Consider the following 16020-nt stretch of genomic DNA (forward strand, 5'->3'; position numbering starts at 1 on the left):
AACGTCAGCCGCCAAAATACTATTCTGTATGATAAGACGCAGGCGGCCATTTTTAAAAAGGGCAAATCCTTCCAGCTGATAGTAAGAATTCTATAAAAAAACAAACCCGGCACTCAACAGTAAAAAGTCTTTCTCTTTGCCTAAGAGTTTATATAAAAGTCTAAAGATTAAAATCGAGATTTACCCGATGTTGTACAGGTGACGTCATGACGTGAAGTGGGCGGGTCCTTTGAACGGGAGCTGGTTTACTGAGTAGGCGTGGCATATCGTGACTAGTGCACGTGATCAGGTTGAGAGGTAAGCGGGACTTTTGACGTTGCTACGCTGAGTGGGCGGGGCCTATGACGTTGAGTCTGGAGGCAATGGGCGGGGCCGGTGACGTAGAGACTGGAGGCAGTGGGCGGGGCCGATGTGTGTGAGGTAAGGTTGGCGCAGGAGGACGGCGTTTGTGCGCGGGAGACAAACGGAGAGCGGGAAAGATAGCGCGGCGGAGCAGAGGCACGCGGGGAGTCACCGGGAGAGCGGGCTAGAGGAGAACCAACCAGGTAATGTCAGCGCCGCCGCCTCTCTATTGTTCTCTGGTGTCATTGGCGGGAGCTGCCGTTATTATGCGCCTCTTCCGTGTGTCGCCTGCACGGAGTGTCCGCTCCGGGATCCGGAACGCTTTATATCCCTGGTGCTGTTTCTGTCAATAGAGAGCTGAGAACTAGTGTTGCAGCCGGATTCTTGTTGCTATGGGCAACCTATCTACTCCTGACCGCCTGGAGTGGGTCCTGCCGGTCACAGGTCGGGGTCACGTGGCCCAAACTGCTCTACAGCCGCACCCGTGTCTTTTTTTTTTTTTTTTGTAAAGCTGCTTTCTTGGTTTTGTCGCTAGTGTGTGACCACAATCCCGCAGTCACCAGACCCGCCTCTGGGGGGCACAGTTTTGGCCACATGGCTTTGTCACCTGATTTTTAGATTAGTGACTATTCCCATTCCTCATCTGTCCATAGTATAGGTGATCACTTGATTATAGGTGTCTCTGACCGCTGGTACCCCAATAGTGGGGGTCTGCTGGGTTCAGCCATGCCCAGTTTCCCTTCATTCATTGTCTATGGGATTGCTCCCTCCAACAGTCCCATTGTCTCAGCACTCAGACCCCAACTGATACATCATTAACTATACTATTATATATAATTACTACTCTGACAGCCCCCTTTGAATCTGTTTCCCCCAGTAAAATAATAACCCTTTATACTCCCCTCCGGTGCTGTTCCAGCTGTATAGGCACTAGTTCTCCCAGGGATTGCGTGACATTTTTAGGTCACACAATCCCAGCGCTGACTTCACTCTCCTTCCCTATGGACGTAATTGGTATCTGGAGAGGGAAGACCTCGTCTAGATGTCTTGATTTTTCCAAAGAGGAGGAGTGTGATGGTCTGCAGGGATCGTGTAACATAACAATGTCACACAATCCCCGGGAGAGCCAGTAAGTGTCCATTTTGGTGGAGTCGGTATAAAATGGGCCAACTCCTAAAATATATAATTGGGTACAGTAGTACAATGCAGGATGTGCTGCAAATGTTTTCATTAGAATTTGGCAAAGTTATGAAATGTGCTATAAATGTCTGTTCATTCTGTTCCTAATCTAAAATCTCGGCTTTTAGTTGAGATGAATCTGTGCTGCACTTTATGTACATGCTCAGCAGTGAGATGAATCTGTGCTGCACTTTATGTACATGCTCAGCAGTGAGATGAATCTGTGCTGCACTTTATGTACATGCTCAGCAGTGAGGCAGTGAGATGAATCTGTGCTGCACTTTATGTACACGCTCAGCAGTGAGATGAATCTGTGCTGCACTTTATGTACACGCTCAGCAGTGAGATGAATCTGTGCTGCACTTTATGTACACGCTCAGTAGTGAGATGAATCTGTGCTGCACTTTATGTACATGCTCAGCAGTGAGATGAATCTGTGCTGCACTTTATGTACATGCTCAGCAGTGAGGCAGTGAGATGAATCTGTGCTGCACTTTATGTACATGCTCAGCAGTGAGATGAATCTGTGCTGCACTTTATGTACATGCTCAGCAGTGAGATGAATCTGTGCTGCACTTTATGTACATGCTCAGCAGTGAGATGAATCTGTGCTGCACTTTATGTACATGCTCAGCAGTGAGGCCGTGAGATGAATCTGTGCTGCACTTTATGTACATGCTCAGCAGTGAGATGAATCTGTGCTGCACTTTATGTACACGCTCAGCAGTGAGATGAATCTGTGCTGCACTTTATGTACACGCTCAGCAGTGAGATGAATCTGTGCTGCACTTTACACGCTCAGCAGTGAGGCAGTGAGATGAATCTGTGCTGCACTTTATGTACACGCTCAGCAGTGAGATGAATCTGTGCTGCACTTTATGTACACGTGAGGCAGTGAGATGAATCTGTGCTGCACTTTATGTACACGCTCAGTAGTGAGGCAGTGAGATGAATCTGTGCTGCACTTTATGTACACGCTCAGCAGTGAGGCAGTGAGATGAATCTGTGCTGCACTTTATGTACACGCTCAGCAGTGAGATGAATCTGTGCTGCACTTTATGTACACGCTCAGCAGTGAGATGAATCTGTGCTGCACTTTATGTACATGCTCAGCAGTGAGGCAGTGAGATGAATCTGTGCTGCACTTTATGTACACGCTCAGCAGTGAGGCAGTGAGATGAATCTGTGCTGCACTTTATGTACACGCTCAGTAGTGAGGCAGGTCTGTGTAGTTGGAGTCAGGGATATTGAGGGTCGGAGGTTTGGCTTACTGACTCCACAGCCCTGATTCCAAAACCGCTGGAACAGCACCAGAGGTTAGTGTAGAGGTTATTATTTTACTATGGGGACAGATTCGGAGGGGGTTGTCTGAGTAGTGGCATTCCCTTTAATAGGTGATGCGTCTAAAGATGGAAATAATACTCTTATCACAGACATTGCTGCGGTTTCCATACACGGCTGATCTCACCCCTGGGATTTGTACCTGTCTTTGGGCATCACGCGGGATTAGATACTGCAGAGGTCACCGCCATCGCACTGTATCTCTCACTTGAATATGGCGCTTTCTTATCTGTGAAATGTCATCATCCATAGTGCCCGTACTGATGGGTTGCTTCCCGTCACGCCTGTACCTGCAGCGTTATCACAGATGGATCACTCCCATCAGAGTAGGAGTGATTGTGCTGCATGACTGGCGCCTAGTAATATAAGGCAGAACTACTGTGTGGTCTATGATCAGCTATGATGCTAATTTGTGGCCACATATTAACCCCTTTTTAGCCATAAGGGAATGCAGCTTCAGAGATTTTTTTTCTCTAGACAGATTATTTATGGCTGTCTTTATTTACTGCTGTGAATGAAGGTCTCTGTTCCTCTAGAACAGGGGTCTCAAACTCGGCTGGGTATATGGGCCGCACATGGAAAAAATTTGAATTTGGGGGGCCGCATTCTTTGTTCAATGTGACATTTTTAGTGATACCATTTTTTTTGTATACACCTTTTGAACATTTTTGCCGTGTTTATTTTTTTATGGCTTGGGTCGTTATGGATGTGGCGATAATAAACGTGCACTTTTTTGTGTTTACTTTAGTTTACATATAAAACAGCATTTTTAGTGCCCAATATTTTTTCATGCTTTATTTTATTTTTTATTTTTTTTACAATTTTATTTCCCCCAATTGGCCACATACAGTAATATTGTCTTACAATTAGCATCATATAGTAATAATGGAAAACATCTTGTAGTAATGTTCCCCATCCAAGTCCCCATCTTGTACTAATGTGCCCCATCCAGGTCCCCATCCTGTGGCTATGTGCCCCATCCAGGTCCCCATCCTGTGGCTATGTGCCCCATCCAGGTCCCCATCCTGTGGCAATGTTTCCCATCCAGGTCCCCATCTTGTGGCTCTGTGCCCCATCCAGGTCCCCATCTTGTGGCTCTGTGCCCCATCCAGGTCCCCATCTTGTGGCTCTGTGCCCCATCCAGGTCCCCATCTTGTGGCTCTGTGCCCCATCCAGGTCCCCATCTTGTGGCTCTGTGCCCCATCCAGGTCCCCATCTTGTGGCTCTGTGCCCCATCCAGGTCCCCATCTTGTGGCTCTGTGCCCCATCCAGGTCCCCATCTTGTGGCTCTGTGCCCCATCCAGGTCCCCATCTTGTGGCTCTGTGCCCCATCCAGGTCCCCATCTTGTGGCTCTGTGCCCCATCCAGGTCCCCATCTTGTGGCTCTGTGCCCCATCCAGGTCCCCATCTTGTGGCTCTGTGCCCCATCCAGGTCCCCATCTTGTGGCTCTGTGCCCCATCCAGGTCCCCATCTTGTGGCTCTGTGCCCCATCCAGGTCCCCATCTTGTGGCTCTGTGCCCCATCCAGGTCCCCATCTTGTGGCTCTGTGCCCCATCCAGGTCCCCATCTTGTGGCTCTGTGCCCCATCCAGGTCCCCATCTTGTGGCTCTGTGCCCCATCCAGGTCCCCATCTTGTGGCTCTGTGCCCCATCCAGGTCCCCATCTTGTGGCTCTGTGCCCCATCCAGGTCCCCATCTTGTGGCTCTGTGCCCCATCCAGGTCCCCATCTTGTGGCTCTGTGCCCCATCCAGGTCCCCATCTTGTGGCTCTGTGCCCCATCCAGGTCCCCATCTTGTGGCTCTGTGCCCCATCCAGGTCCCCATCTTGTGGCTCTGTGCCCCATCCAGGTCCCCATCTTGTGGCTCTGTGCCCCATCCAGGTCCCCATCTTGTGGCTCTGTGCCCCATCCAGGTCCCCATCTTGTGGCTCTGTGCCCCATCCAGGTCCCCATCTTGTGGCTCTGTGCCCCATCCAGGTCCCCATCTTGTGGCTCTGTGCCCCATCCTGGCGCCCATCTTGTGGCTCTGTGCCCCATCCTGGCGCCCATCCTGTGGCAACGTGCCCCATCCAGGTCCCCATCCTGTGGCAACGTGCCCCATCCAGGTCCCCATCCTGTGGCTATGTGCCCCATCCAGGTCCCCATCCTGTGGCTATGTGCCCCATCCAGGTCCCCATCCTGTGGCTATGTGCCCCATCCAGGTCCCCATCCTGTGGCTATGTGCCCCATCCAGGTCCCCATCCTGTGGCTATGTGCCCCATCCAGGTCCCCATCCTGTGGCTATGTGCCCCATCCAGGTCCCCATCCTGTGGCTATGTGCCCCATCCAGGTCCCCATCCTGTGGCTATGTGCCCCATCCAGGTCCCCATCCTGTGGCTATGTGCCCCATCCAGGTCCCCATCCTGTGGCTATGTGCCCCATCCAGGTCCCCATCCTGTGGCTATGTGCCCCATCCAGGTCCCCATCCTGTGGCTATGTGCCCCATCCAGGTCCCCATCCTGTGGCTATGTGCCCCATCCAGGTCCCCATCCTGTGGCTATGTGCCCCATCCAGGTCCCCATCCTGTGGCTATGTGCCCCATCCAGGTCCCCATCTTGGGGCTATGTGCCCCATCCAGGTCCCCATCCTGTGGCTCTGTGCCCCATCCAGGTCCCCATCTTGGGGCTATGTGCCCCATCCAGGTCCCCATCCTGTGGCTCTGTGCCCCATCCAGGTCCCCATCCTGTGGCTCTGTGCCCCATCCAGGTCCCCATCCTGTGGCTCTGTGCCCCATCCAGGTCCCCATCCTGTGGCTCTGTGCCCCATCCAGGTCCCCATCCTGTGGCTCTGTGCCCCATCCAGGTCCCCATCCTGTGGCTCTGTGCCCCATCCAGGTCCCCATCCTGTGGCTCTGTGCCCCATCCAGGTCCCCATCCTGTGGCTCTGTGCCCCATCCAGGTCCCCATCCTGTGGCTCTGTGCCCCATCCAGGTCCCCATCCTGTGGCTCTGTGCCCCATCCAGGTCCCCATCCTGTGGCTCTGTGCCCCATCCAGGTCCCCATCCTGTGACAATGTTCCCCATCCAGGTCCCCATCCTGTGGCTCTGGTCCCCATCCTGTGGCTCTGGTCCCCATCCTGTGGCTCTGGTCCCCATCCTGTGGCTCTGGTCCCCATCTTGTGGCTCTGTGCCCCATCCAGGTCCCCATCTTGTGGCTCTGTGCCCCATCCAGGTCCCCATCTTGTGGCTCTGTGCCCCATCCAGGTCCCCATCTTGTGGCTCTGTGCCCCATCCAGGTCCCCATCTTGTGGCTCTGTGCCCCATCCAGGTCCCCATCTTGTGGCTCTGTGCCCCATCCAGGTCCCCATCTTGTGGCTCTGTGCCCCATCCAGGTCCCCATCTTGTGGCTCTGTGCCCCATCCAGGTCCCCATCTTGTGGCTCTGTGCCCCATCCAGGTCCCCATCTTGTGGCTCTGTGCCCCATCCAGGTCCCCATCTTGTGGCTCTGTGCCCCATCCAGGTCCCCATCTTGTGGCTCTGTGCCCCATCCAGGTCCCCATCTTGTGGCTCTGTGCCCCATCCAGGTCCCCATCTTGTGGCTCTGTGCCCCATCCAGGTCCCCATCTTGTGGCTCTGTGCCCCATCCAGGTCCCCATCTTGTGGCTCTGTGCCCCATCCAGGTCCCCATCTTGTGGCTCTGTGCCCCATCCAGGTCCCCATCTTGTGGCTCTGTGCCCCATCCAGGTCCCCATCTTGTGGCTCTGTGCCCCATCCAGGTCCCCATCTTGTGGCTCTGTGCCCCATCCAGGTCCCCATCTTGTGGCTCTGTGCCCCATCCAGGTCCCCATCTTGTGGCTCTGTGCCCCATCCAGGTCCCCATCTTGTGGCTCTGTGCCCCATCCAGGTCCCCATCTTGTGGCTCTGTGCCCCATCCAGGTCCCCATCTTGTGGCTATGTGCCCCATCCAGGTCCCCATCTTGTGGCTATGTGCCCCATCCAGGCCCCCATCTTGTGGCTATGTGCCCCATCCAGGCCCCCATCTTGTGGCTATGTGCCCCATCCAGGCCCCCATCTTGTGGCTATGTGCCCCATCCAGGTCCCCATCTTGTGGCTATGTGCCCCATCCAGGTCCCCATCTTGTGGCTATGTGCCCCATCCAGGTCCCCATCTTGTGGCTATGTGCCCCATCCAGGTCCCCTTCTTGTGGCTATGTGCCCCATCCAGGTCCCTTCTTGTGGCTCTGTGCCCCTTCCAGGTCCCTTCTTGTGGCTCTGTGCCCCTTCCAGGTCCCCATCCTGTGGCTATGTGCCCCATCCAGGTCCCCATCTTGTGGCTATGTGCCCCATCCAGGTCCCCTCTTGTGGCTATGTGCCCCATCCTGGCGCCCATCTTGTACTAATGTGCCCCATCCAGGTCCCCATCTTGGGGCTATGTGCCCCATCCAGGTCCCCATCCTGTGGCTCTGTGCCCCATCCAGGTCCCCATCCTGTGGCTCTGTGCCCCATCCAGGTCCCCATCCTGTGGCTCTGTGCCCCATCCAGGTCCCCATCCTGTGGCTCTGTGCCCCATCCAGGTCCCCATCTTGGGGCTCTGTGCCCCATCCAGGTCCCCATCTTGGGGCTCTGTGCCCCATCCAGGTCCCCATCCTGTGGCTCTGTGCCCCATCCAGGTCCCCATCCTGTGGCTCTGTGCCCCATCCAGGTCCCCATCCTGTGGCTCTGTGCCCCATCCAGGTCCCCATCCTGTGGCTCTGTGCCCCATCCAGGTCCCCATCCTGTGGCTCTGTGCCCCATCCAGGTCCCCATCCTGTGGCTCTGTGCCCCATCCAGGTCCCCATCCTGTGGCTCTGTGCCCCATCCAGGTCCCCATCCTGTGGCTCTGTGCCCCATCCAGGTCCCCATCCTGTGGCTCTGTGCCCCATCCAGGTCCCCATCCTGTGGCTCTGTGCCCCATCCAGGTCCCCATCCTGTGGCTCTGTGCCCCATCCAGGTCCCCATCCTGTGGCTCTGTGCCCCATCCAGGTCCCCATCCTGTGGCTCTGTGCCCCATCCAGGTCCCCATCCTGTGGCTCTGTGCCCCATCCAGGTCCCCATCCTGTGGCTCTGTGCCCCATCCAGGTCCCCATCCTGTGGCTCTGTGCCCCATCCAGGTCCCCATCCTGTGGCTCTGTGCCCCATCCAGGTCCCCATCCTGTGGCTATGTGCCCCATCCAGGTCCCCATCCTGTGGCTCTGTGCCCCATCCAGGTCCCCATCTTGGGGCTCTGTGCCCCATCCAGGTCCCCATCCTGTGGCTCTGTGCCCCATCCAGGTCCCCATCTTGTGGCTATGTGCCCCATCCAGGTCCCCATCCTGTGGCTATGTGCCCCATCCAGGTCCCCATCCTGTGGCTATGTGCCCCATCCAGGTCCCCATCCTGTGGCTATGTGCCCCATCCAGGTCCCCATCCTGTGGCTATGTGCCCCATCCAGGTCCCCATCCTGTGGCTGTGCCCCATCCAGGTCCCCATCCTGTGGCTATGTGCCCCATCCAGGTCCCCATCCTGTGGCTATGTGCCCCATCCAGGTCCCCATCCTGTGGCTATGTGCCCCATCCAGGTCCCCATCCTGTGGCTATGTGCCCCATCCAGGTCCCCATCTTGGGGCTATGTGCCCCATCCAGGTCCCCATCCTGTGGCTCTGTGCCCCATCCAGGTCCCCATCTTGGGGCTATGTGCCCCATCCAGGTCCCCATCCTGTGGCTCTGTGCCCCATCCAGGTCCCCATCCTGTGGCTCTGTGCCCCATCCAGGTCCCCATCCTGTGGCTCTGTGCCCCATCCAGGTCCCCATCCTGTGGCTCTGTGCCCCATCCAGGTCCCCATCCTGTGGCTCTGTGCCCCATCCAGGTCCCCATCCTGTGGCTCTGTGCCCCATCCAGGTCCCCATCCTGTGGCTCTGTGCCCCATCCAGGTCCCCATCCTGTGGCTCTGTGCCCCATCCAGGTCCCCATCCTGTGGCTCTGTGCCCCATCCAGGTCCCCATCCTGTGGCTCTGTGCCCCATCCAGGTCCCCATCCTGTGGCTCTGTGCCCCATCCAGGTCCCCATCCTGTGGCTCTGTGCCCCATCCAGGTCCCCATCCTGTGACAATGTTCCCCATCCAGGTCCCCATCCTGTGGCTCTGGTCCCCATCCTGTGGCTCTGGTCCCCATCTTGTGGCTCTGTGCCCCATCCAGGTCCCCATCTTGTGGCTCTGTGCCCCATCCAGGTCCCCATCTTGTGGCTCTGTGCCCCATCCAGGTCCCCATCTTGTGGCTCTGTGCCCCATCCAGGTCCCCATCTTGTGGCTCTGTGCCCCATCCAGGTCCCCATCTTGTGGCTCTGTGCCCCATCCAGGTCCCCATCTTGTGGCTCTGTGCCCCATCCAGGTCCCCATCTTGTGGCTATGTGCCCCATCCAGGTCCCCATCTTGTGGCTATGTGCCCCATCCAGGCCCCCATCTTGTGGCTATGTGCCCCATCCAGGCCCCCATCTTGTGGCTATGTGCCCCATCCAGGCCCCCATCTTGTGGCTATGTGCCCCATCCAGGTCCCCATCTTGTGGCTATGTGCCCCATCCAGGTCCCCATCTTGTGGCTATGTGCCCCATCCAGGTCCCCATCTTGTGGCTATGTGCCCCATCCAGGTCCCCTTCTTGTGGCTATGTGCCCCATCCAGGTCCCTTCTTGTGGCTCTGTGCCCCTTCCAGGTCCCTTCTTGTGGCTCTGTGCCCCTTCCAGGTCCCCATCCTGTGGCTATGTGCCCCATCCAGGTCCCCATCTTGTGGCTATGTGCCCCATCCAGGTCCCCTCTTGTGGCTATGTGCCCCATCCTGGCGCCCATCTTGTACTAATGTGCCCCATCCAGGTCCCCATCTTGGGGCTATGTGCCCCATCCAGGTCCCCATCCTGTGGCTCTGTGCCCCATCCAGGTCCCCATCCTGTGGCTCTGTGCCCCATCCAGGTCCCCATCCTGTGGCTCTGTGCCCCATCCAGGTCCCCATCCTGTGGCTCTGTGCCCCATCCAGGTCCCCATCTTGGGGCTCTGTGCCCCATCCAGGTCCCCATCTTGGGGCTCTGTGCCCCATCCAGGTCCCCATCCTGTGGCTCTGTGCCCCATCCAGGTCCCCATCCTGTGGCTCTGTGCCCCATCCAGGTCCCCATCCTGTGGCTCTGTGCCCCATCCAGGTCCCCATCCTGTGGCTCTGTGCCCCATCCAGGTCCCCATCCTGTGGCTCTGTGCCCCATCCAGGTCCCCATCCTGTGGCTCTGTGCCCCATCCAGGTCCCCATCCTGTGGCTCTGTGCCCCATCCAGGTCCCCATCCTGTGGCTCTGTGCCCCATCCAGGTCCCCATCCTGTGGCTCTGTGCCCCATCCAGGTCCCCATCCTGTGGCTCTGTGCCCCATCCAGGTCCCCATCCTGTGGCTCTGTGCCCCATCCAGGTCCCCATCCTGTGGCTCTGTGCCCCATCCAGGTCCCCATCCTGTGGCTCTGTGCCCCATCCAGGTCCCCATCCTGTGGCTCTGTGCCCCATCCAGGTCCCCATCCTGTGGCTCTGTGCCCCATCCAGGTCCCCATCCTGTGGCTCTGTGCCCCATCCAGGTCCCCATCCTGTGGCTCTGTGCCCCATCCAGGTCCCCATCCTGTGGCTATGTGCCCCATCCAGGTCCCCATCCTGTGGCTCTGTGCCCCATCCAGGTCCCCATCTTGGGGCTCTGTGCCCCATCCAGGTCCCCATCCTGTGGCTCTGTGCCCCATCCAGGTCCCCATCTTGTGGCTATGTGCCCCATCCAGGTCCCCATCCTGTGGCTATGTGCCCCATCCAGGTCCCCATCCTGTGGCTATGTGCCCCATCCAGGTCCCCATCCTGTGGCTATGTGCCCCATCCAGGTCCCCATCCTGTGGCTATGTGCCCCATCCAGGTCCCCATCCTGTGGCTGTGCCCCATCCAGGTCCCCATCCTGTGGCTATGTGCCCCATCCAGGTCCCCATCCTGTGGCTATGTGCCCCATCCAGGTCCCCATCCTGTGGCTATGTGCCCCATCCAGGTCCCCATCCTGTGGCTATGTGCCCCATCCAGGTCCCCATCTTGGGGCTATGTGCCCCATCCAGGTCCCCATCCTGTGGCTCTGTGCCCCATCCAGGTCCCCATCTTGGGGCTATGTGCCCCATCCAGGTCCCCATCCTGTGGCTCTGTGCCCCATCCAGGTCCCCATCCTGTGGCTCTGTGCCCCATCCAGGTCCCCATCCTGTGGCTCTGTGCCCCATCCAGGTCCCCATCCTGTGGCTCTGTGCCCCATCCAGGTCCCCATCCTGTGGCTCTGTGCCCCATCCAGGTCCCCATCCTGTGGCTCTGTGCCCCATCCAGGTCCCCATCCTGTGGCTCTGTGCCCCATCCAGGTCCCCATCCTGTGGCTCTGTGCCCCATCCAGGTCCCCATCCTGTGGCTCTGTGCCCCATCCAGGTCCCCATCCTGTGGCTCTGTGCCCCATCCAGGTCCCCATCCTGTGGCTCTGTGCCCCATCCAGGTCCCCATCCTGTGGCTCTGTGCCCCATCCAGGTCCCCATCCTGTGACAATGTTCCCCATCCAGGTCCCCATCCTGTGGCTCTGGTCCCCATCCTGTGGCTCTGGTCCCCATCTTGTGGCTCTGTGCCCCATCCAGGTCCCCATCTTGTGGCTCTGTGCCCCATCCAGGTCCCCATCTTGTGGCTCTGTGCCCCATCCAGGTCCCCATCTTGTGGCTCTGTGCCCCATCCAGGTCCCCATCTTGTGGCTCTGTGCCCCATCCAGGTCCCCATCTTGTGGCTCTGTGCCCCATCCAGGTCCCCATCTTGTGGCTCTGTGCCCCATCCAGGTCCCCATCTTGTGGCTCTGTGCCCCATCCAGGTCCCCATCTTGTGGCTCTGTGCCCCATCCAGGTCCCCATCTTGTGGCTCTGTGCCCCATCCAGGTCCCCATCTTGTGGCTCTGTGCCCCATCCAGGTCCCCATCTTGTGGCTCTGTGCCCCATCCAGGTCCCCATCTTGTGGCTCTGTGCCCCATCCAGGTCCCCATCTTGTGGCTCTGTGCCCCATCCAGGTCCCCATCTTGTGGCTCTGTGCCCCATCCAGGTCCCCATCTTGTGGCTCTGTGCCCCATCCAGGTCCCCATCTTGTGGCTCTGTGCCCCATCCAGGTCCCCATCTTGTGGCTCTGTGCCCCATCCAGGTCCCCATCTTGTGGCTCTGTGCCCCATCCAGGTCCCCCCTTGTGGCTATGTGCCCCATCCAGGTCCCTTCTTGTGGCTATGTGCCCCATCCAGGTCCCTTCTTGTGGCTATGTGCCCCTTCCAGGTCCCCATCTTGTGGCTATGTGCCCCTTCCAGGTCCCCATCTTGTGGCTATGTGCCCCATCCAGGTCCCCATCTTGTGGCTATGTGCCCCATCCAGGTCCCCATCTTGTGGCTATGTGCCCCATCCAGGTCCCCTCTTGTGGCTATGTGCCCCATCCTGGCGCCCATCTTGTACTAATGTGCCCCATCCAGGTCCCCATCTTGTGGCTATGTGCCCCATCCAGGTCCCCTCTTGTGGCTATGTGCCCCATCCAGGTCCCCATCCTGTGGCTCTGTGCCCCATCCAGGTCCCCATCCTGTGGCTCTGTGCCCCATCCAGGTCCCCATCTTGTGGCTATGTGCCCCATCCAGGTCCCCATCTTGTGGCTATGTGCCCCATCCAGGTCCCCATCTTGTGGCTATGTGCCCCATCCAGGTCCCCATCTTGTGGCTATGTGCCCCATCCAGGTCCCCATCTTGTGGCTATGTGCCCCATCCAGGTCCCCATCTTGTGGCTATGTGCCCCATCCAGGTCCCCATCTTGTGGCTATGTGCCCCATCCAGGTCCCCATCTTGTGGCTCTGTGCCCCATCCAGGTCCCCATCCTGGGGCTCTGTGCCCCATCCAGGTCCCCATCCTGGGGCTCTGTGCCCCATCCAGGTCCCCATCCTGGGGCTCTGTGCCCCATCCAGGTCCCCATCCTGTGGCTATGTGCCCCATCCAGGTCCCCATCCTGTGGCAATGTTCCCCATCCAGGTCCCCATCTTGTGGCTCTGGTCCCCATCTTGTGGCTCTGTGCCCCATCCAGGTCCCCATCTTGTGGCTCTGTGCCCCATCCAGGTCCCCATCTTGTGGCTCTGTGCCCCATCCAGGTCCCCATCTTGTGGCTATGTGCCCCATCCAGGTCCCCATCCTGTGGCAACGTGCCCCATCCTGGCGCCCATCTTGTACTAATGTGCCCCATCCAGGTCTCCATCTTGTGGCTATGTGCCCCATCCAGGTCTCCATCTTGTGGCTATGTGCCCCATCCAGGTCTCCATCTTGTGGCTATGTGCCCCATCCAGGTCCCCATCTTGTGGCTATATGCCCCATCCAGGTCCCCATCTTGTGGCTATGTGCCCCATCCAGGTCCCCATCTTGTGGCTATGTGCCCCATCCAGGTCCCCATCTTGTGGCTATGTGCCCCATCCAGGTCCCCATCTTGTGGCTATGTGCCCCATCCAGGTCCCCATCCAGGTCCCCATCTTGTGGCTATGTGCCCCATCCAGGTCCCCATCTTGTGGCTATGTGCCCCATCCAGGTCCCCATCCAGGTCCCCATCTTGTGGCTATGTGCCCCATCCAGGTCCCCATCTTGTGGCTATGTGCCCCATCCAGGTCCCCATCTTGTGGCTATGTGCCCCATCCTGGCGCCCATCTTGTACTAATGTGCCCCATCCAGGTCCCCATCTTGTGGCTATGTGCCCCATCCAGGTCCCCTCTTGTGGCTATGTGCCCCATCCAGGTCCCCATCCTGTGGCTCTGTGCCCCATCCAGGTCCCCATCCTGTGGCTCTGTGCCCCATCCAGGTCCCCATCCTGTGGCTCTGTGCCCCATCCAGGTCCCCATCTTGTGGCTATGTGCCCCATCCAGGTCCCCATCTTGTGGCTATGTGCCCCATCCAGGTCCCCATCTTGTGGCTATGTGCCCCATCCAGGTCCCCATCCTGTGGCTATGTGCCCCATCCAGGTCCCCTCTTGTGGCTATGTGCCCCATCCAGGTCCCCATCCTGTGGCTATGTGCCCCATCCAGGTCCCCATCTTGTGGCTATGTGCCCCATCCAGGTCCCCATCTTGTGGCTATGTGCCCCATCCAGGTCCCCATCCTGTGGCTATGTGCCCCATCCAGGTCCCCTCTTGTGGCTATGTGCCCCATCCAGGTCCCCTCTTGTGGCTATGTGCCCCCTGTGCTGTTCTTCACACACATAAAATAGAAAAAAAAAAAGATGATTCTCACCTGTCCTCCGTTCCCTCGGCGGCCTTCCTGCAGATGTGGCCCGCAGGCACCACAGAGTCCGACCCCTTGACGATCCCGACCTGGTCCAGGAGGAGCCGCCGACAGCAGCGCTGCATTGCCGCACAGAGACTGTCTCCCAGCACAGCATTTTCAATGTCAGCCGCCGGCCAATCAGAGGCCAGCAGCTGACATCTGCATATGGCAATGACGTCATACTCAATGCGCCGACACGCAGATATCAGCTGCTGGCCTCTGATTGGCCAGCGGCTGGCATTGGAATGGCATTGGAAATGCAGTGCTGGGAGACGGTCTCTGTGTGGCAATTCAGCGCTGCTGTCGGCGGCTCCTCCTGGACCAGGTCGGGATCGTCAAGGGGTCTGTGCCTGCGGGCCGCATAAAGCAGCCTCAGGGGCCGCATGCGGCCCGCGGGCCGCGTGTTTGAGGCCCCTGCTCTAGAAGATTTGGGGTACAATTTCCCATAGGACAGGCTGTAATCCAGGAATCGAATCATATAATTCTTCATCTCATGAAGAAATGTTAATCAGGTTTTCTAAGGATCTATATATAACTTATTGATCACTGAGGGTCCAGCCAGTGCAACCCCCACCAGGAATGGGGCTCTGAACATCTAAAGTTGGCAGAAGCCTTTTGACATGGACAGTCACTGCACTATCCATATGCTCTGACATTTGGTAGTTGTGACCTGTTCTTTGGGACTTAAGTTCACCCTCCTCACCGCTTTAAGAAAGGCATCAACTGGATCAAGAGAAATTGTATGGGTTTCTTCTTTTTGTGATTTCTCTTTTTCTTCCAGTGTTTATAAGCAGCACGTGAAGAATCTGCATCATGGCGAAGGTCCAGATATTGAACATGGTGGTGCTGGATAACCCGTGCCCCTTCCGCAATCCTTTCCAGTTTGAAATCACTTTTGAGTGCATAGAAGACTTACCGGATGGTGAGTGGGTTTGATTCTCACGGTCAGCATTTTTGTGGCTTCTAAGTATGATGCTAGATGTGATCTGTAACGCACAGATCCTATTGACATATATGGGCTCTATCCATACATTTATATTATGAGTTTCTCGTAGAAAACTAGGATGTACCATATGGTTTTGGTCAGGTTACGTTCATTCTCGTAATTGGCAGGTTTCCCAAAGTCCTTCTCTCACTGCGCGGTGGCCATCTGTTCTCAAAGTCAATGGAGCCGTGCTTCACGTCACTGAGCAGAGAAAACTTAAAATGTGTTCATGTTGCAGTAATGAGCCATGATCAAAAGTGGGGGTAAAGTCGCACAAGGTTTTGCAATATGTTTTTTTTTATAGACCATAGATTTTAGAGTTACAAAATATTTCACTTGTAAAAACCGTGTTAAATGGACTCCATTAGCACAAAATGACTGTTCAAACTAAGCACAGGTGCTCGGTGTCCTCTTGGTGTGGCTGAGCAGTTCAATACACCTTTACATAAATCTCTGCCTTTCTGTCGGTACAATAAAACCAGAGCTGTCCATAAGAGAAGAGGGGGCAGAGGTGAGTGAAAAAGTGCGCTAAAGTGGGGTCTGGGCCTGGTTTGCAGTAATTTTTGTGCTGACACCCTTTAAGGTCAGGTTCAGACGGCTGTATTAAAATAATGAGCCAGTCAGAGCTACCAGGTGCAGACATGATTTGCTCCATGTGCTTGTCCTGTTTGCAGACGGGTGTCGCATCACCAGTTATATTGCATGTGTTTTTATCAATGGACCAGAATAGTGCTGGCTTGAGATTTTCAACACTAATTTGTACTACATGGACCAATTATAAACTTGCCTGAACGAGCCATAAGAGCCTAGTCACACTCTGCATTGTTGCCGTGTTTTGTTTTTTT

General features: G+C 57.0%; 1 protein-coding gene across 1 annotated transcript in view; it reads left to right on the forward strand.

The window, feature by feature from the left end:
* The first annotated feature begins 357 nt into the window (after nt 1-357).
* Nucleotides 358-16020, forward strand: part of LOC141165297 (histone chaperone asf1b) — a 32104-nt gene continuing 16441 nt past the window's right edge. Inside the window, exons 1-2 of the mRNA XM_073650893.1 lie at nt 358-545; nt 14972-15112. Coding sequence (XP_073506994.1) covers nt 15004-15112 — 109 coding nt within the window. The 5' untranslated portion in view covers nt 358-545; nt 14972-15003. The remainder of the gene's footprint in view (nt 546-14971; nt 15113-16020) is intronic.

Source organism: Phyllobates terribilis, unplaced genomic scaffold (genome assembly GCF_046119375.1).
Source record: "Phyllobates terribilis strain yellow unplaced genomic scaffold, ASM4611937v1 Scaffold_11__3_contigs__length_659146591, whole genome shotgun sequence".
NCBI lineage: Eukaryota > Metazoa > Chordata > Amphibia > Anura > Dendrobatidae > Phyllobates > Phyllobates terribilis.